We start from the raw sequence: 24,647 nt of genomic DNA, 5'->3' as shown, positions 1-24,647 counted from the left end.
TAAGCCTACGGGTATCATCCAAGGCGTGTTCCAAGAACCACAACCAAGGTACCCCTTCCATCCATATACACCCAAGACTTCCTAATGTGCTCCTACCCGGATGACACACCACGACCCTAGGTCAACTGGAACTCCCTCTCAGAGACCTATCCAGTGGAAGTCCGCACTGCCCGAAGGCTACACTGTCTACTGGCCAGAGACTCGGTACATAAGTACCCTCATAAATGCTACATGCATGCTCATGCTGTTCTACACTACTCATATACACTTCCTACCATTACCCTCAACAGGTATGGTGGAATAGAAAAGGGGAACAAGTCCCGGTACGAAGAGGTTACCTCAAATGTCTTTCACCTAGCTCCACAGCAGCTTAGGTTCCAAGTTTGTTACTCAACAGAATGCCTACACATAGGACGTTCCTAATTACTCAAAGTTCACAAAACGCATGCCAATTCACAATTACACATGCATTAATCCAATCACTTACCTCAACCCAATTGGTCCAGAACCAAGGGCAATCCACCGATTCACGGTTCGGGATTCAAATCGACGTACGACAACCTACACAACCATGTACAGCCATCAGTACACGTCAATTTCATCAAAACGCGAAAAACCACAAAATCCTCCCCTCCTATATGGAAGGTTCGGCGAAACAACGCCATTTTTCACTTTTATTTTTCTAAATTTTCTCTCATTTTATTACACATCCTTAGGGTGCCAAGAGGCTAATTCAATTGCCGTTTCTCCGTTTTACGTCTTTTAACCATCGTTTTGCTAAATAATTCCCTCTAGGTTCTTTTATGTCCATAAATATAATTTATTATTTTCCTTTGTTTCCACCACTTTCCAACCACCACACAACCCATTCTAATACCATTCTACACTTGATATATCATCCAATCAACACAAACAACATCAATTTCTTAAAACCCTCTCTATGGCCGATTTGCACACTTGGACTTTCTAAAAAATTCTCACTTAATTTTTAATCATTCCACACTCCATACAACACCATTATATCAACATATAATCACCCATAACTCACCAATCAAAGCCCAACAAAATTTCAAAATTCAAAGTCATGATAGTCCTCAAAATTTCTAAGTTAAAAATTCACCATTTTCATCAATAATTTTCACGGCATTTCTAGCTCTAACACATCATTCTAAGACATTATCATCTAAGACACTTTTTCCAATTGAGCTCTCAAACATCACCAATCACAAAATCAAAGTCTAGGGTTCATGAATATCAACCATAACCAAGGCTAGATGCTACCCCAAGATTCCTCCAAGCAATGGAAATTCAAAAAGCTCCATGAACATCCAATTTTCCCCAAATTTTTGCAGCTGGTTTTGGCTTGTATCTCCCCAAATACGCAGTTTCAAGGCTCAAGAGTGGTACCAATGTGTTTAGAAGGTGTTTTCCATCACGATTCAAGACAAAAACCGTTGGATTCGGTGGAGAAATGGCTAAGTTATGATCAAATGAAAAATTGCACACAAATGGGGGAGGAGAGGCTGTTTCACGGTTGAAGAAGAAAGGGAAGGAGAGAGAGTGTCGTGAGTCTGAGGGGAAAGTGAGGTGATTTAAGTGGATTTGAGTGGGATGAGTCCCACACGCGATTTAACTTTAATCCAATCATCAATTTCAACTATAAATCCATAATCTACGTATTTTTCTGGTTCATGACATATTTTTTTTTCCTAAAAATACTGATAAAATTTTCACACTTAACAGTACAATTATACCGCAGTATTTTACACCGGAAAAATCACTATTCATCAATTTTTCTCAAACTTGCCTATCCACTCAATTTTTCGTTCTGAATCCATTTCCAGGGTTATTTTTATCATTTGAGACCTTCTACTCAATTTTTATCTTCCTAGGATTGCGTGTTGGCTAATTACCGTTTTGCTATTTCTTTGTATTTTGGCATAATCTTTAGGATTTTCACTAATCCTTCATTTAATTACTCATTTAATATTTTAAATACTTAATTTAAAATTGCGAGGTGTTATAGGTATGGCGGAACCATCAATGGGTAAAAACGAGGACACGAAAGCTTACATCTAGTGCCAAAATCCCTATCGAAAGGCTCGGTATACACAGATACACCAACAGTCACACAATCCAACAATTGCAATCTGTTTTATATCAAGAACATTATCAATATTCAAAATCCCAATTTCACCTTAATTGAGCAATGTTTTCTTTTTCGTTTAGTGACTTAAATCCTTTCTAAATCATAATTATCGCATATTAATCCTCACTATTATTGATATTAATATTTCCCAGCAGCAACACTAACTTCCTAGGGCATCATACCCAAATTGGGACTTTTTCACTCATCAGAACTGGTTTCTGGTCATTTTGACAGGGGGTGATCAATTATCAAACAGAGGGTAATCGATTACTCCACATGGTAACCGATTACCATGAACAGGGTAATCGATTACCCCACATAGTAACCGATTACTATGAACACGGTAATTGATTGCTCCACATGGTAATCGATTACCATTCACAGGGTAATCCATTACCACGCGAACAGAACACGAAAACTGTAGAATTTTCTGCATAATCCGCGGGTTCAATGGCTTCCAAGGGTCCAAGGTTCGATTTTTATCAAAAAAGCAGTTCAACTTACATGCTTAAACATCATTATACTATATTTTACATGCATCATTAATATTTCCACACTTTACTTCACAAACTAACTCATTTTCAAGAAACTACAAAAGGAAATGACTTGTAGTTACCTAAGGACCTTTGAATTCAGAAAAATGGGGAATCTTTGAGGACTTTGAAGGTGCTCCGAGCCACTGACTTGGTGGTGCACGAAAATCCCACTCCAAGGTAGGTTCTTTCCTCACAAATGTTAGTTTTTGGAGCTTTCTAGAGGGTATCCAAGGCTCACACACTAAGAACAGCCAAAGTGAGCCCTTACTCTTTGAATGCAGAAACTAAAAACCCTCAAGACATAGCCTTTACCTCACAAGACTCAAGTTTTACAAGGTTTAATGGTGGTTCAATAGTGTAAAAGTAAAGAAATAGGAAGAAAGGTGGATTTTTTCTCAAGAGTCATGCACAAGACTTAAGCTCTCATGGAGGAAGAAGATGGAAGCCAATGGATCAACCTTGGGATCAGAAAAATTGACCTAGGGTTTAGTGTAAGTGGCTATTTATATTAGTGTCCCACTAATCAACAGTATTAGTTTTAATAGTTTAGCTAATCATTTTTTCACCAAACTTAATATTCTGAACCTATACATTTTTATAGGAATTATCATATTTTTTGTATAATTTTTCACAACACTTTACCGGTACGCGTTTTATACATAGTCGCTATTAGTTCGAACATCACCGCTCATTATCTTTACTCCAAAATTGATATCTTTGACCTAGATATTTTTCTAGAAATATTTGTATATTTATTATGATTTTTCGAAATACTTCGCCAGTACACATTTATACAGTGAAGCATAACCGATATTTGCATTTTTCATCTGAAAAACGATTTAAGCATTGTTCGACCTTCTCGATAATTATTCTAATCTTTTTATAATTATCCGAGATCAATTATGGAATTAATTCCTAAATTCATAATTAAATTATTTAAATTTCTAATTTAACGGTACGGGTTCTTACAGTTTAAACTTGCCTATGTATTCATTTACGCCTCCTATGGTAGTGAAGACTGCCACCGGAGACTTGGTCTCTACTTCTTTGTTGTGTAAAGAAGTCAACTTCAGTTACGAAGAGAAGGAGTATGTGGTTGTTCTGTTAGTGCTTGAGGGTATGAATTTGCATATGATTCTGGGCATCGATTGGCTAGTCAGACATGGAGTCATGATTGATTATTGTAGCAAGAAGATTTATTTCTCTGCTAAGAATGAGAAAAAAGACTCTCCATATTTATCAATACTGCAAATGATAAAGGCTCTAAATGCGGGAGATGCAGGATATATCATGTTAGGAGGATTGGTTGGTGTCTCTAATTAGCCAACTTCTAGTATCCCGATTGTATGTGACTTTGAGGACGTATTTCCAGAACAGGTCCCACAGTTTCCACCGAAAAAGAGAGATTGAATTCTACATTGATCTATTGCCTGGTGTGGGGCCTATCTTTTTGGCTCCATACTGAATGTCACCAGTAGAACTTGTGGAATTGAAGAAGTAAATTGAAGATTTGTCTAGCAAGGATTTGATTAGACCAAGTGTGTCTCAAGCAAATTGAAGATTTCTCCATTGGCTATCCTTGGATTAAGTCCTTGAAAAGTTGTTTATGATGAGATATGATGCTATGTTTATGTTGTATGATTATATATATGTTTTATATCTGACTTTTCATGCAGGAAGTGGGCTCAAGGGAATAGAGGATTCTCTATAAATCTTGAGCTTACTGAGATTGTTATCTCATCCCTTCTTAGGAACATCATTTCAATTACCTATCATAGTGGTGAGCCCTCCATTGGCAAGGACCAAGCATGTGGCTATTGGAGTGCTAGTTGGATATTTTTATTTGACAACATGTTTAGTGTTTTTTAACATGCTATAGTTATGTTATTTTAGGACCACGTTAATTGTGTAATAATGCTCATGACTTGTATTTGATGAGTTGATGGGAGAATTATGTATTTGCTATGTATTTATTTAGGTGTATATGCTGATGATATGAACATGATGTAATTGGTGTTTTAGTTTCGGGCATGGAGCCTTTATGTATGTGTTGACCCATTGAGGGGATCACAGTCCGTGTGAAACTTGTGAGATGACTGATTATATAAATTGTGTCTATCAGGATTATGATATCAAGTGAGATTATTATCTCTTGGATATTCGTTAAACAGCCGTAACGCTGTCTGTGAGACTCTAGCATAAATGACACTTGTTGTCATATCCGATTAGTCAATGGCCACAAATAATGGCTAATGGGATTCGTTAGTAGATGTATGTTTTAGAATTACGCTTATGCAATATCTCATGTGAACGCTTTCGGAAATGGTTTTAGAAAATATTTTGGAAAAAGTTATGTCATATTTTTATAAGACGATTTCATTTTTAATAAAATAAAATCTTCTGTTGTGTACGCTATAATATCATGTATGTTAAAAACTGGAGTACTATGGGGTGTTACAAAAATTGTCTTTAATAACTTAATATTGTCGAGCGATGGGTCGTACAATACTTTATTCAAAATTTGAAAATATTAAGGCTATATAATAAAATTCAATCATGTTTATCCGATTGGGCTTTACATGATTATTTTATTAATAGGCCCATAAAGCGCCTGAAGGTTAAATTAATCTCTTAACTTAAATATTTTTCCATTATTATTTAGGTCCAATATAATAAAATCCAATCATGTTTATCCGATGAGGCTTTACATGATTTTTTTTTTTGGTATCCTAACTTTACATGATTATTTTATTAGTGGTCCTATAGTGCGCTTTGAGGTTAAATTAATTTATTAATTTAAATTCTTCTCACATTCAACATAAACATTTTTCCAATTTCCTAGAATTGTTCGATTGAACCTTTGTTTGATTTCAAAAACTATGCAAGCATGCATGTCGATGAACATGCATCGCTAAGCTTACTAGAATTTTGGAAACATTAAGGTCCTAAAATCCAGTCATGATAGGTAGCATGTGCTCCACATAATCATGACACATGATTATGGTATGGAGCGTGTGTTTAACGCATGACCATTTTAGAATACTCATAAATTTACTCACAAATTTTTAAACAATTCTCTTAGGAAATATTCTCAATTATTTATCTTGATTTAAATCAGCCCTAATAATTGCTTAATTATTAATCTAGATTTTATGAATCATAATAATTGTCACTTATGAGGATAATTTGAAATCAAAATAATTGTCATAACGATCATTAATCATTAAATTCATTATGCATGTATTTCAAAAATTAGAATTAATGTCATGATGACCATTAATCCAGCTATCAAACTTAACAATCATTACATTTAAGAGTAAAGTCCCTTTTGGATCCCTAATAAAAAATGCAGTCCCCACTTTCGTCCCTTACAAAAAATAGGTCAACTTTTGGTCCTTTTACAATTTCAGTTCTTTGAAAATGCGATCCCTCAGAAATTCAATGAAGACCCAATTTAGTCCCTAAAAAAGGACTAATATGGGTATTTTTTTGTAAGGGACGAAAATAGATATCGTACTTTTTGTTAGGGACCCAAAAGAGGCTTTACTCTACATTTAAATTTCAAAATATGAATTAATTGTCATAATGACTATTAATTTAGTCATTCAAACATAACAGTCATCATGCTTATGTAATTAACAAGTTATACAACAATATGGCACCACCTATTCTATATGGCATGTCATCACATCAAGCATGTTATCAAACCATATATTTCATTTGTTCATAAAAATAAAGCAATTATAAATTAAACTTTAATCCACGGTTTCCTAGAAAAAATAAAAATAAAATAGAACACAAAACTCTAGAGCATGTTTCCTTCTTCCTTTCACTACATGGGGATCTATTCAAGCCCCTCCATGGTAACCATGAGGCCAAAAACCCAAAATACCAAATTTTGGCAAGAAATCCTAAGACAACTTTTAGGAAACCTGGTCGTCACATCCACTGCACCGTCACCCGAACTCATTTCAGCACGAAACTCTAAGGGAATGATCGTCGTGAAGAGACTAACATAATTATGCTTGAACCACCTGAAACAGGGCCTCCACGAGCTGTCACGTGCCAGATTTGTACCACCGAGTGAGGCCCACAGACAGCCACTTCAAGCGGCTTTTCGGTGCCCTTTTCGGCTGTTCTGACCACCGTTCTTCTCGTGTTTTTGTTCCTTTTCACGCCATGTGGTTGGTTTCTCAGATTGGCCACCAGGAAGTAACGAACACATGCAAAGAGATTTGGATCTCCTTGTTTTCAGCTTATCTTGGATCTTCTTTTCATTACAATTTTTAATCCAACAAAAAATGTACAAAAATTGAAATAAAAATCAAGAAGGAAACCTAATCATATGGGTTAGCCTCCTTGTTACAACCCAAGAAAATATAAAGAAATCCCTACCTTGGATTAAAGTCAAAACCAAAGGAAGCATCGATTTTTAATTAAATAAGGATAGACATGAATCACACATACATACCAATAAGCATAGGACTCTAGGTGCCATATTTCATGAAGCAAAACTAATTGCATGGAAAATTGTAAATCAAAAACTAGATCCACATCCAAACAAGCAATCTGGCTTTGATACCATTATATGCGCAATTGGATCTGCGAAAGCGTTTAGATTGTTGCAGTTTGGGATGCAACAGATCATCATTGTTTTTTTGACTTACCTCTTGATGCACAGATCTCGTGCATAATTTTCCCATATATGATTCCCCTTCACGAACTGCTCTACTCAGCATCGCAGTACGAACAAACTCCTTGAGCTTGGCCAGTGGCAGATCTTCCAGACTATGTCTCAAGTGGGGAATAGGGCTAGTGTGTGGGCATTCTCTCACTTTTAAGGTGATGATTTTACCTCAGTCTCGGCCACCACAAAGTGAAGACCTCAGAAGTTGATGACTATAAGTGGAGAATATATATGAGTTATAAGAAATCCTAGCCCTAAACTGAATGTGTTCTAAATTTTTTAGTCTCTTCTTATACACTGGACCTGATTGAGCTTTATTGAAAAAGCAAAACCCTACTAAGAGATGCTTAAAAGCATAACATAATAACGTAGATCTTTCAATATTCGTAGTCCGAATGAACATGTTCCGTTAAAACTGATTTTGTTTTGTCTTGTCTTGTCTTTTTGGCTATTGTTTTGTTTAATTATTTGTTGGCTTTCTTTATAACCCACAACGCCCGGATTTTAATTAAATCTTCATTAATTGGTTCGTTAACAATTGTCTTTCAGTTTTTGGAATCCGTCTAGAAGTGACATCATTAGTTTCAATTAATTATCACTAAAACCCACATGTGATAAAAGTCATAGTCCTTGTGCATGCACTAAACATCCTTGCACTTTCTCTTTTCCACTCCCCTCTCTCTCTATTTTTTTTCTTTCTTTCTGGACAGTGAAAGATATCATATAAATTTGTATAAATTATGGAGATTAGATAAGCAAGGACTGAATAAGTCAAGTGTAAACTTGTATTAGAAAAAGCTGGCAAATTTTGTTATTCACAAATGTTATGTTCCATTTTGATGGCTGAATTGGCAATCGAATAATTCGCCCGTCATCAATCAAACGACATACATTGTTAAGCATGATCTTCCCATATCTTACACTAATTGTTTTAAAACCGTTTATCTTTAAAAGTAAATATTTTATATCAATGGCTAAGATGTTTTACATTAATTTTTTTTTTTTTTTGGGATTTATTTAAGGGAAATACATTTCTCGTAGTTATCTCATGCACACATATTTTATCTCATGCACACATATCCTTATTGAAGAAAATTTACGGATATGAGTTGATATCAAATTTTAAAATTTAACACCGGTGCTAAAAAATCCTGCCTCATATATATATATATATATATGAGGCAAGATCCTTTGACACCGGTGTCAAATTTGAAGTTTGAGACCTCATCTGTGAGCCATTAGATAAAAAAAGATCAATGGTGTCACATGCTTACAAATCAGAGTCATTGATCTTTTTTGATCTAACGGCTCTCAGATGAGGTGTCAAATTTCAAATTTGACACCGGTGTCAAAGGATCCTACCTCATATATATATATATATATATATATATATATATATGAAACAAAATTATATTTTCCTTGATTCAATGGGAAGAGTGAGACACTGAAGTGTAATTTTGACTAGTAAATAAGTTCATTTTTAAACAATCCAACTCTTTTACATAACCACTTAAAGGTTAAATCATCAATTAACAAGCCGATTTGAGTGCAGACTATTGGAATAATAATTCTTCTTAACCTTATGGTGATAACCATCACCAACAAACCAAGATCCACCATACCAAATTATAAAGAAATATTAACAGAAAGATGGAGGCTTACCTGTCTCCATAGCAGCGGAATAACTTCGATCTTCCTCAGTCAAATAATCCTAATCTTTATTCTTTACTGTGTTGTCTCTCTCTTGATGGAGAATAGAAACTAGGGTTATTTTTTGACATATTGAGCACCATAACCCTTTATTGTGTTTTCTTTATTATTGGGTCAGTAAGCTCCCATTATACCTAGTTGGCCCAACACTGTATCCACCCATTTATCCCACACTTACTTAGGAATCTATTTGGGCATCTTTATTTGATCACTTTAATTTACCCAATATATATTAAATAACATAATATAATTATTTATACAATATATAGCCCACAAACACATTAAGAAATATAATTTCTTAACAATCTCCCACTTAGGCTACATATTGACTTGAGATAATTATATCACATATTCTTAGTGCGCAACTATATGCTATTTATCCTTAGATTTCTCCTTAGATACAATCTGGTTCATCTTCTATATTAATATGAGATCATTGCGGCTTTTGTTACTGTCAAGCGTAACTAAACCTTCCATGGTCATTACACCAATATATTCAATAACATAGATCAAGTATGGATGAGTGGCATGGACATTACATGCAATGTGATCTCCATCATGCCTATTTCCTATTGGTCTTACTTTAATCCTTATGAGATCAGTCCTTAATTTCCTGCATACACAAAGCAGAAACACAAGCACAAAATATACACATTCAGAGGGAAAATAACATCAAAATCTTTATTCTGCCGAAAACAAACATATAAATGTTTTTACATAGAACACCAACATAAAGAACTCCCACTAAACCATAGTGTCATCAAACAAAACAACACCCATATGAACAGTATGCTCATGAAATACCTTAGGCACTAAGCCTTTAGTAAGCGGATCCGCAAGCATGGAGTTCGTCCCTATGTGTTCTAAGAAAATCTGACAACTCTGAACTCTTTCTTTAACAACCAGAAACTTTATATCGATGTGCTTCGATTTTGAAGAGCTTATATTATTGTTGGAGTACAACACTGCTGACTTATTGTCACAATAAATCTTCAATGGCTTTTCATCACCACTTACTATACGCAGCCCTGTAAAAAAATTTCGCAGCCATACCCCATGGTTGGATGCCTCAAAACAAGCTACAGATTCAGCGGCTATAGTAAAGGAAGCTACAAGTGTCTGCTTAGCACTATTCCAAGAAATAGCTCCTCCAGCTAACATGTAGACATAAACTGACGTGGATCTTTTACTGTCTTAGCATCCAGCAAAATTGGAGTCGGAATACACAATAATCTCTAATTCATGTGACCTCCGATATGTGAGCATGTAATCTTTTGTTCTCTTTAAATACCGCATAACCCTCTTGGCTGGTTTCCAATGATCCACTCCTGGATTGCTCAAGTATCTACCTAATACTCCCACTAAAAATGCTATATTAGGGCGAGTACAAACCTGGGCATACATAAGGCTTCCTACTGTCGAAGCATAAGATACCTTTGTCATTTCCATTATCTCAAGCTTATCTTTGGGGCATTGACCGAGACTAAACTTGTCTCCCTTAGATATGGGCGTGTCTCCTGATGTACAATCCTTCATGCCAAATCTATCCAGAATTTTTCAATATAGGCCTTTTGTGATAATCACAGGACACCTTGAGAGCGATCTCTAAATATCTGTATTCCTAAGACAAAAGATTCAACGTCAAGATCCTTTCTCTCAAAAAATTTAGTGGGAAATTTCTTGGTTTCATGCAATAAGCCCATATCACTGTTGGCAAGTAATACATCATCAACATATAGTATTAGAAATATGAATTTACTCCCACTGAACTTGTGGTACACATGATCTTCTACCAAGTTCACCTCAAAGCCATAGGAGATGATAACCTGATGAAATTTGTGATACCATTGACGATAAGCTTGCTTAAGGCCATGGAAGGACTTCTTTAATTTGCAAACTATAGACTTTGAATATCCAAATACAAAGTTTTATGTTTGCATCATATAAATAGTCTCATCAATGTTACCATTGAGAAACATTGTGTTTACATCCATCTGATGTAGCTCCAAATCCAAATGAGCCACAAGTGCCATTATGTCCTAAAAGAGTCCTTCGTAGAAACTGGAGAGAAGGTCTCTTTATAGGCTATGCCTTCTTTCTGAGTGAAATCTCTAGCAACTAATCGTGCCTTATATCTTTCGATGTTGCCCTTGGAATCCCTTTTGGTTTTAAATATCTATTTACAAGCAATGGGTTTTTCACCTTTAGGTAACTCAACAAGATCCCAAATGTCATTATCTTTCATAGACTTTATCTCATCTTTCATGGCATCAATCCATTTATGAGCATCAGAGCTTTCTAAGACTTGTTGGAAGTTTATTGGGTCATCTTCCTTCAAGCCTAAAATATTCTCATCCTGTTGAAGAAACACAATATAATCATCTGGAATTGCGTTTCTCCTTTCTCTACTAGATCTCCTTAATGGCACTTCTTGAGTTTGTTGAGTTTGTTCTTCATGTGGCAAAGGAGGCGGTTCATTGTTGTCTTGACCCAAAGTAATGTCAGGAACCGAAGCTTGTTCCTTAATAATGTCATGAACAGGTACCTGATCATTAATTGTTTGTACCAGAATTGCATCTTGAATGACGATAATATTAGGAAGAGAAATATAATTTTCTTCGTCATCAAAGGCAACATTCCTTACTTTATCTTCCTCCTCCAAACTCAGTATCCTCAAGGAATCTGGCATTTCCCGTCTCAAAAAAGATCTTATGGTGGGATTATAGAACTTAAATCCCCAAGAATGTTCAACATATCCAACAAAATAACAGCTGATTATTCTTGAGTCCAACTTTCTTTCATTTGGCCTATAGGGCCTTGCTTCAGCTGCACAACCCCAAATGTGTAAATGCCTTATGCTAGGTTTCTTTACAGTCCATAGCTCATAAGGGGTTTTTGTCATTGCTTTTCTTGGAACCCTGTTAAGGATATAAACTGCAGTCTTTAGTGCTTCTCCCCAAAGTTATTCAGGTAATGAAGAATGAGTAAGCATACTCCTCACCATATCCTTAAGAGTCTGATTTCGCCTTTCCGTAACACCATTTATACTAGGTTTGCCTGTCATTGTGTATTGTGGGACGATTCCACACTCCTTTAGGAAGACCGCAAAGGGCCCTAGACGTTGTTCACCTGATCCATCAGATCTACCATAGTATTCACCACTACGATCAGATCTTATGGCCTTAATTTTCTTGCCTAGTTAAAATTCAACTCTAGCCTTAAATTCTTTGAACACGTCCAATAATTGTGATTTCTCACTAATCAAATATAGGTAGCCAAATCTTGAATAGTCGTCTATGAACATGATAAAGTATTGTTGACCATTTCAAGAAGCTGTAGGAAATGTTCCACAGATATCCGTATGAATTAGTTCTAAGATGTCTGATGCCCTGTTAGAACCTATTTTCCTTATGTTTGTCTGTTTTACCTTTATGCATTCAATGCATATCTCAAAATCATCCAGATTAAGGGGTTCAAGAATTCCATCATTCACAAGCCTCTGAATTCTCTGTTTACAGATATGACCCAAACGCTTGTGCCACAGAATGCCAGAATTCTCATTTAATTTTTGCTTTGTACCTTGTGCACTTAAGTGCATTATTTCATTATCAGTAGCAATAGTATCAAGCATGTAAAGATTATCAATCAAAGAACCAGTACCAATAATATTTGAAATAAAGAGAAAGACAAACTTTCGTATTTCCGAATGAACAAGAATAAACAGATTTGTCCAAACTTGAAATAGAAATTAAGCTCTGTCTAAATGACAGTACAACAAATGTCTCAATCAAATCCAAATAAACTCCAGTCTTTAACAATAATTTAATATTCCCTATAGCTTGAATTGTAACCTTCTTGCCATCGCCCATAAAGATCTATCTCTCAGCTTCACTTGGCGGTCGGCTCCACAGGCAACCCTGCATAGTCATACTTATATGAGTAGTAGCACCAGAATCTACCCACCAAGTATCAACAGGCATACAAGCTAAATTAATTTCAGAATAAAAAAAAAGTGAGAGTTATACCCTTCTATGCGTTATGCCAGATATTTGGAACACTCTTTCTTCATGTGTCTAGATTTCCTACAAAAGAAGCAAGTGAATTCCTGATCCTGCTTCTTTTGTTTCTTTTGCACAAGCAAAGCTTCTACATTATCCTTAGCTCTCTTCTTTTTCTTGCCTTGAGAGGTTGATGCCAAAAGAGCACTATCAGTCTTTTCTTATTGTAACCTCTCTTCCTCTTGCACACAGTGAGCAATAAGCTCATTAAGAGTCCATTTTTCCCTTTGGGTGTTATAGCTCACTCTAAATTGACCGTATTATGCAGGAAGATAGATTATAACTAAGTACATGAGCAACTCAGATGACAACTCTAACTTTAATGCCCTTAGTTTTCCAGCAAGGTTAGACATTTCCATAATGTACTCCCTTATGTTTTCTTTTCCATTGTACCTCATATTAATGAGTTTGGGCAAAGTTTGACCAATTTTGGCCTTTTAATTTCGAGCAAAGTATTGCTCGAGTTCCTTCAGAAATATCTTGGCATCCGTAGTCTCAACTATCGAGCCCCTAAACGCCTCCGGAACGGAGCGTTTCATGATCATCAGACAGATACGATTTGAGTGTTCCCACTTCTCAACCTTATCTGTATTCGAATTTTTTGGAGTAGAAGTGGGTTTCTCAGTTCTTAGTGCATTGTCTAAATCCATGCAGCCGAGAACAATTTCCACTTGCTCTTTCCACAGTTTGAAATTTTCCCCATTAAGCATGAGAATCATATTCACTTGAGCAACTAAGTTAGCAGAAACTGTATAGAGATCAAAATAAGATAACATACTCATAACAGTCATATCATGTATATATTTAAACACCAACAAAATCATATTACATATATGATATTAACAAATAATCTAAAGTCAAATGAGTTTATTTACAAGATACCTAGCACAACATTGACATTCAGTTTTTGGACAAAAAATATCAACTTGTAAGTGATACTCTCAATGCAGTAATCAAACATTGATAATAAGTCTTGTCAAACCATAGCCTTCTTTTGGTTGGAATATGACTCACATGGTGAAGCCTTAATAATTGTCACATATTTATTATCACAGGTATGTCCATTGCTTGGCCAAATAATAACCTTCCTTTGGGCCGATTATATCCGCATAAGCAACAAACACACACATGATCATACAACATAAATCATTTTGCAAACAACTACCGTCCTTTGGGCCTATAATTATTCGCATAAATAATATATATTTATATGATCAACCTATTTGAAATCAAATTAACCTTTATAAATTTGGCCACTTTGGCGGCTAACAAATCTATCATATTTAATTTCAATTAGAAACCTTTCGGGATAATAAACCCATTTAAAAACAAAATAACAGCAATAAAGAAAATTATTCTTTATCAATCCTCAATGTACATACATACATACTATACCATTATACCAATAACAATAAATACCTTTTCATTATAAGACTTAAAAAATGATGCCCAAACGACGCACAGGTAAGCCTTTTCAAATGAAAGCTTGAAAATGATGCACAATACCCAATTTTTTTTTATATTTAGCTTTTAACAAAGAATATCAAATATAAGGAAAACCCCAAAACCAAAGGCCTTAAACATTTGATTTCTTTCAAACCATAAGTCCAAAATTTTCTAAGAGAATTCATTATTCATTCAAACAATTCAAACAACAAACCCTCATCAATTATAAAGCCAAAATTCTTCCAAACATTCCATCTATATACAGATTCAAAATTTAAATAATAAACTCTTATTAAACTGTGAATCCTAGATTTTCAAAAAAATGTAGCTTTTGTTCCAAAACCAAAAATCACCGTGAGGGAACAAAAATAACACTACATAGCTAATACAAAATATATAAGATGGAACGCACATTCAAAAAATAATAAACTTTATGCCAAAAGACAATAAAGCAAAACTTTTCATGATTCATCATATATAAAAATCACAAAACTTAATTCTCTCATAATTCAATATGACAATGGCTCTAATACCAATTTGACGTGCAAATTCTCCAGCAATGGCGCCAAATTTGACGTTGGCTGTCGAATCCACGCAAATTACCGAGCTTTATGTTTGTAGTGATAGGGCAACTCGAATCGTCTCCCAAAGAACCTGCTAGAAATCAGAAACGCTCTGTAAAATATAGAAAATAAAGAGGGGGATTTTTGTTTGTTCAATTTGAAATAAAACAGAACGTAAAAAGATGAATTTGAAATCGTAATTTAAAATAACCAACCTAAGGCTATGATTCCTAATATGTCTTTCCTTGGATAAAAAGATACCAGAATCGTGATTGATCTCAATTGAATCAGAATCCTTGTTTTTAATTGAGAACCCTCTCTAAGCGATCGCTTAGCGTTTAATCAATATAATCATCAAATCTTATGATTAATCTCTTTTCATAATCGCAATCGCGAATCTCAGATTGAATATCTACAATCGCCCGATATCAATTTGAGTTTGGAAGGGAAACAAATCTGATTTAAAGGAAAACGCAGATCCTCAAGACCAATCCATGGAATCTGTTACCCTTAGGTTGATTAAATGGTTCTTAGCCTCCCATGGCTAAGGTAAACATAATTAAAAATTAAAAAAAATAAGAAGAAAAAATGAAGAAGAACATAATTCAATTGAAATTTCCAGAGACAATTTGTCAATCCTCAAACTCTCCAAAAATCTCACTCCGAAGGGTTTCCTAAAGTTTCTCTTAAATAATCCACATTCAGAACGGGTTACGGTTCTACCACTTCGGCCCATACATAAAATAAAAACATAATAAAATAAAATAAAACATTAAAACATGGCATTGAGCCGTAAACACATTGAGTTCTAATTTAATTTACAAGTCCAAACGTCAAAATAAATTTTCAACAAAACACGTCCATCTTGGGCTCAGGTTTAGACCATCTTTCCATTCGAATTGTGCTTCAGTAGATGATATAATGATTGTAGCCCTTTCTGTTAGCTGCAAAACGCAACAAGAATAATGATTGTAGCCCTTTCGGACATCTGTAGAGTGAGATATGGCCAAAATACGAAAATAGTATAAATTTGAAAAATTCAAACGAAATCAATTAAACCCAATTAAAATCTAGAATTTTAATTTAACCCAAAATACCTTTATTTAACTCAAATAAATATTAAAAATACTAACCAAGAGTGATAAATAAATGTAACAAAATATACAATATCAATAACTCATAAACATATTAGAAAATAGAATTTCCTAACACACACCTGCATCACTATACCTGCATCACTATACAGTATTAATAGAAAACGTTACAACTTGTTTTCATGATTGTGGATTGAGATGAACCCGACGGCGTCAATGCTTAAAATAATAACGGAATATCTTCGTGATAAAACTAATTTGAATATAAATTTGACAATAGCATCGAAGAGATAAAGAAAAATTTTAACACAAGTAAAACAAACGCGTTTACACAAACTCCAAAGAAACTTTATCTCCAAAGTGACGATACAAGCCTGTTTCTTTGCCCTCCTCAAAAAAATAATTTTTATCTCTTTTTTATTTTAAAAGTGTTTTTTTACAAAAATTAAAGTTATTTATATTTTAATAAAAATAATTAATTTCTAAAAAAAATATTTGATTTTTTACTTCTATTTTTTTTAGAAGTTAAAATTTTTAGATTTTGAAAAAAATAAATTTTTAATTTTTTTGTGACTTTTATTTTTTCAAAAATAGACATCCAAATAAATTAAAATTGAGAAGTACTTTTTTTTTTTTAAATGTAGCTTTTGAAAAAAAATTCATTCAAACGGATACCAAAAATATAAAATTCATGATGATAAACAAGAAAGATTAGAGAGCAACTACACAAAATGTCCAAATGGAAATATAAAAAGGGAAATACATATGTTATGTAATATAATACAAAATCAATTTCCTATCCAAACAAATTTTGGTGGGACTCGTCATGAAAAAAATGAAAAACAAAAGAAATGTTGACATAATATTCAATGTGTGAGAATATGAATGCTTTTCTATATCATGTTATATGATAGAAATATCACCCATATAAAAATGGGCCCAAATAAAATATTAGAGAGGGGGGCTGGTTTTTCACATGGAAAAAGTGGTACATACACGTGCTCAGCCGGAGAAAAATAAAATAAAAGTTTATACGCACAACACGCATCGAGCAAAACGTGACACAATAATTAACAAGTTAACAGTATTTTATGACATTAGATTAAAATATATTATTCAAGTTCGTGCTTTTTGTGGGGTTATCTTTTATAGAATAGACCGACGCAGACGACCCAATCTAGGACCGTGATCATCTCTCGTGAGTCGTGACGATAACGCGTCCTTTCCTTTTGCTTTATCCTATTTGATCAATTTTTTAATATTTTATACAAATAGTTTTTTTAAAAAAATATATTTTAAAAGTTAGATAAGTTGAGCGATTAAAATATGAATTTTATAATTCTCATTCAAATTCAAAATGAGAATTGAAATATTCTTAGACACCTTTCAATTTTGGTGCTGGCATGAATTTTACATATAATTTTTTTTAACATGTGAGTCCCACATATTTTTTGTCTCTGTAACATAAGATTTTAATTCTTATGTAATTTGAGAATTATAAAATCCTTAAAATATTTCTAATTAAAATATTACCATATTCAATAAATATTTAGAGTAAATACATTTTTTAATCCCTGACAATATCCACGAACCCCTTATTGGTCCCTAGCAATAAAAAAAAGACATAGTGGTCCCTTAAATTACAAAAAATAGGCCATGTTAGTCCTTATGTTAAATTCCATCTAATGTCCCAACTAACGGTGCACACTTGGCACGTTAGTTTGCTGACGCGAATTTGAGTGGTCCACCGTGGATGTTAAGACGACGACGTTTTGATAATTAGTTGCATCTCCATGGTTGTGTGGTCACCTGGCCTAGCATCAATTGCATCTCCAACGCCCATATTGGTCCCTGACAAAAACCACAGGGCCTTTTTTGGTCCCTAGCATCATCAGTTGCTTCTCAGCTTCTTCTCTCCAGACAGGTTCATGGGCTTGTGACAAAGTTTAGTTTTTGTGGAAATGTGATCCTCGAGAGTTCTCTTGTTGATGTTTATGCGAAATGTGGGGTTATGGATAATGCCTGGAAGATGTTTCATGAGATTCCACGTCCAAATGTTGTCACTTGGAATGTAATTGTGAGGCGGTATCCTGATGTTGGTGATGCAAAGGAATCAGTTTTCATGTTCTCGCTGATGTTTTTGACTAAGGTTAGGCCTTTGAATTTCACATTCTCGAATGCTCTTGTTGCTTGTTCAAGTATGTCTGCACTCGAGGAAGGGATGCAAATTCATAGGGTTGTTGTGAAGCAGGGTCTCCAAGAGGATAATGTTGTTATGAGATCGCTTATCAACATGTATGTCAAGTGTGGTAAATTGGAGGATGGTTCTCTGGTTTTTAATCAGCTTGCTTCGAACGATTTAGTGTCTTGGACTTCCATTGTGTCAGGGTATGCTATGAGTGGAAAAACTTGGGAGGCAAGAAAACTTTTTGATGAGATGCCTGAACATAATGTGATCTCATGGAATGCAATGTTGGCGGGGTATACACGATTCTTCCAATGGTCGGAGGCATTAGATTTTGTATATCTGATGCTTGATACAATTAAAGACGTAGACCATGTCACTCTTTGTTTGATGCTAAATGTGTCGGCAGGCCTTTCAGACCATGAAATGAGGAAACTGGTTCATGGCTATATCTATCGACATGGTTTCCACTTGAACCTTATGGTTAGCAATGCCCTTCTCTACATGTATGGTAAATGCGAGAACTTGAACAACGCCAGAGTTTGGTTTAACTAGATGAGTAATTGACGCGACAGGGTTTCTTAGAATGCTTTATTGGCTAGCTATGGTCATCATCATTTAAGTGAACAAGCACTAACAATGTTTTCAAAGATGCAATGGGAGACAAAACCAACCAAGTATACATTTGGAACCCTTCTGGCAGCATGTGCAAATACCTTTGCTCTTCACCTTGGCAAACAAATTCATGCATTCATCATTAGAAATGGATTTCAGATAGATACTATAACCAGAATTGCTTTGGTTTACATGTACTCTAAATGTCGTTGTCTTGAGTATGCTATTGAGGTTCTGAAGGGGGCAGTTACTAGGGATGTGATTATTTGGAATACCATAATTTTGGGATGTTGTCACAATCATAGAGGTAAAGAGGGACTTGAACTTTTTGGGATAATGCTAGCAGAAGGCATCAAACCAGACAATGTGACCTTTCAGGGCATTCTGCTTGCTTGTGATGAAGAAGGCCTTGTTGAGTTTGGCGCGGAATGCTTTAAGTCAATGAGCAATGAATACTGTGTCCTGCCTCGGCTGGGGCATTATGACTGCATGATTGAACTCTACAGTCGGCATGGATACGTGGATAAGCTCGAGAATTTTATGAAGACAATGACAATAGATTGCATAGAAATCCTCTGATTTCATGTCTATGTTTTTGTTTAGTTAGGGATCAAAAAAGGCCCCGTGATTTTTGTCAGGGACCAATAAGGGCGTTGGAAATCCACAGTGGACCACTCAAATCCGCGTCAGCAAACTAACGTGCCAAGTGTGCACCTTAGTTGGGCCGTTGGATGGGATTTAACAGAAGGACTAACGTGGCCTGTTTTTTGTATTTTAAGGGACCACTATGTCCTTTTTTTATTGCTAGGGACCAATAAGGGGTTCGTGGATATTGTCAGGGATCAAAAAAGATATTTACTCAACATTTTAATATATTAAACTAATTAAGCTACAAAATTAGAATCATAATTTAATATTCTTGATAAAAAATTTAAAACAATTTATATTTTATTCGTCATTTATTGTAATTAATTATATTATAGAAAATGCCCTCAATTAAAAAATGTACAGAAAAAAAAATGTTAAAATACGACTACTCTAATTTTTGTTTTTTAAATTAAAAATGGCAAGACATTGTATTTTGTGTTAATTTATGAATATGGAAAATTTTAAATATATCTTATTTAAGATAGTAATTTTACTTCACATACCTGATGTGTTAGATTAATTATGTTGCGAGTTATTACCTTTTGTAAATCATGTAGTGGTTAGTATTAATTTATAGTGAAACATTGTGTTATAAATATATGTTGAGAATTCAAGTGTGGGAGATAAAGCCTCGTAAGTTAAGCATTAAATATATAAATGAAAAGACTCATAAACCTAATACTTTGAGATTTTTGTTTTGGATGGTGACATATGTTTGATAATCTTCCTTGTTTTGGGCTCCCTTACCCATTGCGTAACAAGTGACATCAAAGCTTTTGGTTGATTGACCTATGCTATTCAGGTGTAATTGGTTGATCCAAGGAGTTGGACATAATTGTTTGGCTTTGGCTCCTAGACCCATGTTATCAACGGATGCAGTAACTTAACTATCTTACCGTTAGAATTAGTTATGGACGTTGACAACTGTAGCGGGTTTTACAGATTCAGTTGTAACAATAATTAGTTGATTAACTTTACCTTTTAGTTGCATAGCCGTTTTCCATGGGCCTGATGTATCTTTAATGGCCTTTTTCTTCTTCTGTATAAATGTAGCTCCTTGTTGCTTATTTTCAATAAGATGAATCATTTTAATCAAATTCAGAAACTCAATATGGTATCAGAGCACCACAAAGGGCTCTGATAATCACGCTTTCCGCTTTTTCAATTCTTGTTTCGTTTTTCTTGAATTCAATCATCTTTCTTGGATTTCACAATGGAAAATCACGTTGCTGCTCCTGATTTTGTAATGAATCCATCGAATCCATACTACTTACATCCAAATGAGAGTCCATCCTTGATTTTGGTATCACCTCCATTAACAGGGAAGAATTATCACACATGGTGTCGTGCCATGACTGTGTCCTTGATCTCCAAAAACAAATTGAGTTTTGTAGATGGAACAATTATGGCTCCAGATCCAATAGATCCACTTTTTCCATCCTGGCAACGCTGCAATACAATGGTGCTGTCATGGATTCATCGATCAATATCAGAAACCATTGCTCAGTCTATAATCTGGATCGAGCAAGCTCATGAAGTATGGAGAGATCTAAGAGATCGTTTCTCACAGTCAGACATTTTCAGAATTTCTGAGATTCAGGAAGATATGTACAAGTTACAACAAGGTAATAGGAGTATTAGTGAGTATTTCACACAATTGAAGATTTTATGGGACGAACTTGAAAACCTCAAGCCACTACCAAGATGTAGTTGTGCAATTCCATGCAATTGTGGAGCAATGACACTAACAAGAACGCAGAGAGACAATGACTATGTGATTATGTTCCTGAAAGGCTTAAATGAGCAATATGCTCAAGTGAGATCGCAGATCATGCTGATTGATCCCCTTCCCAATGTAAATCGAGTATTTTCAATGGTTACTCAACAAGAACGACATTTGCAGATTGGAAATGTCCATGAAGCTCAACCTGAAGCAGGTATCTTTGCTAATCTAGCAAGTCAAAGTAATTTTCAAAGAGGAGGTGGAAGTTATAATCGAGGTCGTGGCCGATTCAATAACTATGGAAGAGGACAGAATAATGCAGGCAAGCTTTGTACATATTGTGGTCGCATAAACCACACTATAGAGACCTGTTTCTATAAACATGGTTTTCCACCTGGCTTTAGGACCAGGAATAATCATTCTGCAAACAACACAGAAACTGTTAATGAGGAAATCGGTCAAGAAGTTTTTCCTCCAGCTCCAAACACCTCCTCTCAGCTTTCTTTTTCGCATGAGCAGTACCCGCAGATTCTGAATATGCTGCAAAATCAATCACAAGAGATCAATCCTACTCCACACACTTTGAATTTTGCACAATCATCTGCATCTGCCAATCAGGTAGATACAGAAATTCAACCATCCCATAACCAACCAGGTAAAACCTCAATCCAATGGCTACTTGACACAGGAGCCACAGATCATATATCATATGATATTTCTCAGTTTTATTTTTTGCAAAAGATAAAACATATACCTATTCTATTACCCAATGGCCATCGAGTCATAGCTACATATTCTGGAACTGTCAAATTGTCTCCACAACTTATTCTTTTAGATGTGTTATATGTGCCCAACTTTCATGTCAATTTAATATCTGTTACTAAACTGTTGAAAACCACTTCATACTCACTAATCTTTTCTGGTTCACTGTGTTATTTGCAACAGCCCCATACCAAAGTGATGATTGGTTTTGCTAGGCAGCAACATGGGCTTTATGTGATAGATCTTCAAGGCACAAAAACACCTACTCACCAATGCAATGCAGTATGCATTACAAAATCAGCTTCCAATAAAGATGCTCTCCTTTGGCACAGAAGGCTTGGGCACATACCAAAGAAATTAATGCAACAAATGTCAATTCAGTTTCCATACATTACTTGTTCAGAAACAGTAAACCCTTGTGATATATGCTTTTTGGCTAAACAGAAACGCCCCCCCTCTATATCAAGTTCCACAAAGTCAAATAAACCTTTTGATTTAGTACATGCTGACATCTGGGGTCCATGTTCATTGTTTTCAATTCATGGTGAAAGATATTTCTTAACGTTGGTTGATGACTTTTCCAAGTTCACATGGGTGACCTTGATGAAAAATAAGGGTGAAACCAGAAACCACATTCGCAATTTTATTGCACTTATTGAGAATCAGTTCAATACTACTGTTAAAACTATCCGTAGTGATAATGGCAATGAGTTCATGATGAAGGATTATTTCTTTAGCAAAGGGATAATACATCAAACATCATGTGTTGAAACTCCTCAACAGAATGGAGTAGTTGAGAGAAAACACCAACATCTTCTAAATGTAGCCAGATCATTGTTCTTTCAAGCCAAATTACCATCCACCCTTTGGCCATACACCATAATCCATGCTGCTCACCTTATAAACAGAACAGCCACCCCTTTACTGTCAAATTCCTCTCCATATGAAACCCTTTATAACACCCCACCTAATCTTACTTATCTCAAAGTTTTTGGATGCCTTTGTTTTGCTACAACAAATACTGCCCATCGTACCAAATTTGCACCAAGAGCTCTCAAATGTGCCTTCCTTGGTTACAAACAAGGAACAAAAGGATATATTGTCTATGATTTAATCTCTCACCAACTTCATGTTTCTCGAAATGTCACTTTCTTTGAAAACCATTTTCCCTTTCAAGAAATTATTTCTCCACCTATTCCCTTTACCACAAATTTTCATCCGACTTATGATTCACCTTTTATAATTCATCCACTTCCCCAAATACAGCCACAACAACCACCTTCTCAATCACCACCCAATACTCCACAGCCTCAAACATCATCCAACACAACTCCATTGCATTCTGCTCCTCAACAGAACATACCTACTCATAATACTGCACCACGAAGATCCACACGACCACATCAACCTCCTAGTTACCTTCAAGACTATCACATTGCTCTGCTTGCTGCACAGCAATCTCAATCACATGGAGGTATGTCTTCCTGTCCAAGGCCTTATAAAGGCCATATTAGTTGCCCATCCAATCAATGTGGGACTATATATCTCAACAACACGCCCCCTCACGCAAGAGCCCTTTGGGCGAGAAGCGTGGAATTGCACAGGCCCAATTTTTGGTTTACCTTTTTGTGCTTTTTATTTTAATTCCACTTTTTAAAGTGGGGGGCGGTGAGGCTTTGATACCATGTAAACTCACTCTTGCTTCTGGTACAGTTTTGGATGATCCATCTCCTTATCGTAGACTTATTGGCAAGCTGCTCTATCTCACGACAACACGTCCTGACATATCCTTCGCAGTTAATAAACTTAGCCAGTTTGTTTCTACACCATCTGATTCACATTTACAAGCAGCTCACAGAGTGCTTCGTTATTTAAAGGGCTCTCCTACTTCTGGTCTCTTTTTCCCTGCGTCAAATGATCTAAGTATCCGTGCCTTTGCTGATTCGGATTGGGGTGCTTGTTCCGAATCCAGAAAATCCATCACAGGTTACTGTGTCTACTTGGGATCTTCACTTATTTCATGGCGCTCAAAGAAACAACCTACGGTTTCTCGTTCTTCTTCTGAAGCGGAATACCGTGCTTTGGCTAATTTAACTTGCGAAATTCAATGGTTACAATATCTTCTCCTGGACCTTGGTTTGTCTTGGGATCGTCCAGCCTCTGTTTACTGTGATAGTCATTCTGCCATTGCTCTTGCACACAATCCCACTTTCCACGAGCGTTCCAAACACATCGAGATTGACTGTCATGTCACTCGAGAGAAGATTCACTCAGGCTTAATTCATCTGCTGCCCATTGCTTCCACTGCTCAACTGGCTGATTTCTTCACTAAGCCCCTGCCTTCAGCCCAGTTTCGTTTACTGCTTTCCAAGCTGGGAGTTCATGATGTTCACCGCCCAGCTTGTGGGGGGGTATCAACGGATGCAGTAACTTAACTATCTTATCGTTAGAATTAGTTATGGACGTTGACA

The 24,647-nt window shown here is 35.4% G+C and overlaps 1 protein-coding gene and 1 pseudogene across 1 annotated transcript; one reads left to right on the top strand and one right to left on the bottom strand.

Moving 5' to 3' along the window:
- Nucleotides 1-13,577: 13,577 nt before the first annotated feature.
- On the bottom strand, nt 13,578-14,101 carry LOC133293296 (uncharacterized). Its single transcript, XM_061491840.1, has 2 exons — nt 14,023-14,101; nt 13,578-13,888 (listed from the first exon to the last, which is right to left on the bottom strand). The coding sequence occupies exons 1-2, from the start codon at nt 14,099-14,101 to the stop codon at nt 13,578-13,580; spliced, it is 390 nt and encodes a 129-aa protein (XP_061347824.1).
- A 481-nt stretch (nt 14,102-14,582) lies between these two features.
- Nucleotides 14,583-19,622, top strand: LOC133293295 (pentatricopeptide repeat-containing protein At3g26540-like; annotated as a pseudogene).
- Nucleotides 19,623-24,647: the final 5,025 nt, after the last annotated feature.

Source organism: Gastrolobium bilobum, unplaced genomic scaffold, assembly GCF_033153095.1.
Source record: "Gastrolobium bilobum isolate Gb01-03AN ecotype WA unplaced genomic scaffold, APGP_CSIRO_Gbil_v1 utg58782, whole genome shotgun sequence".
Taxonomy (NCBI): Eukaryota; Viridiplantae; Streptophyta; class Magnoliopsida; order Fabales; family Fabaceae; genus Gastrolobium; species Gastrolobium bilobum.
The sequence above is the reverse complement of the archived record's forward strand: the minus strand, read 5'-3'. Positions and strand labels throughout refer to the sequence as shown.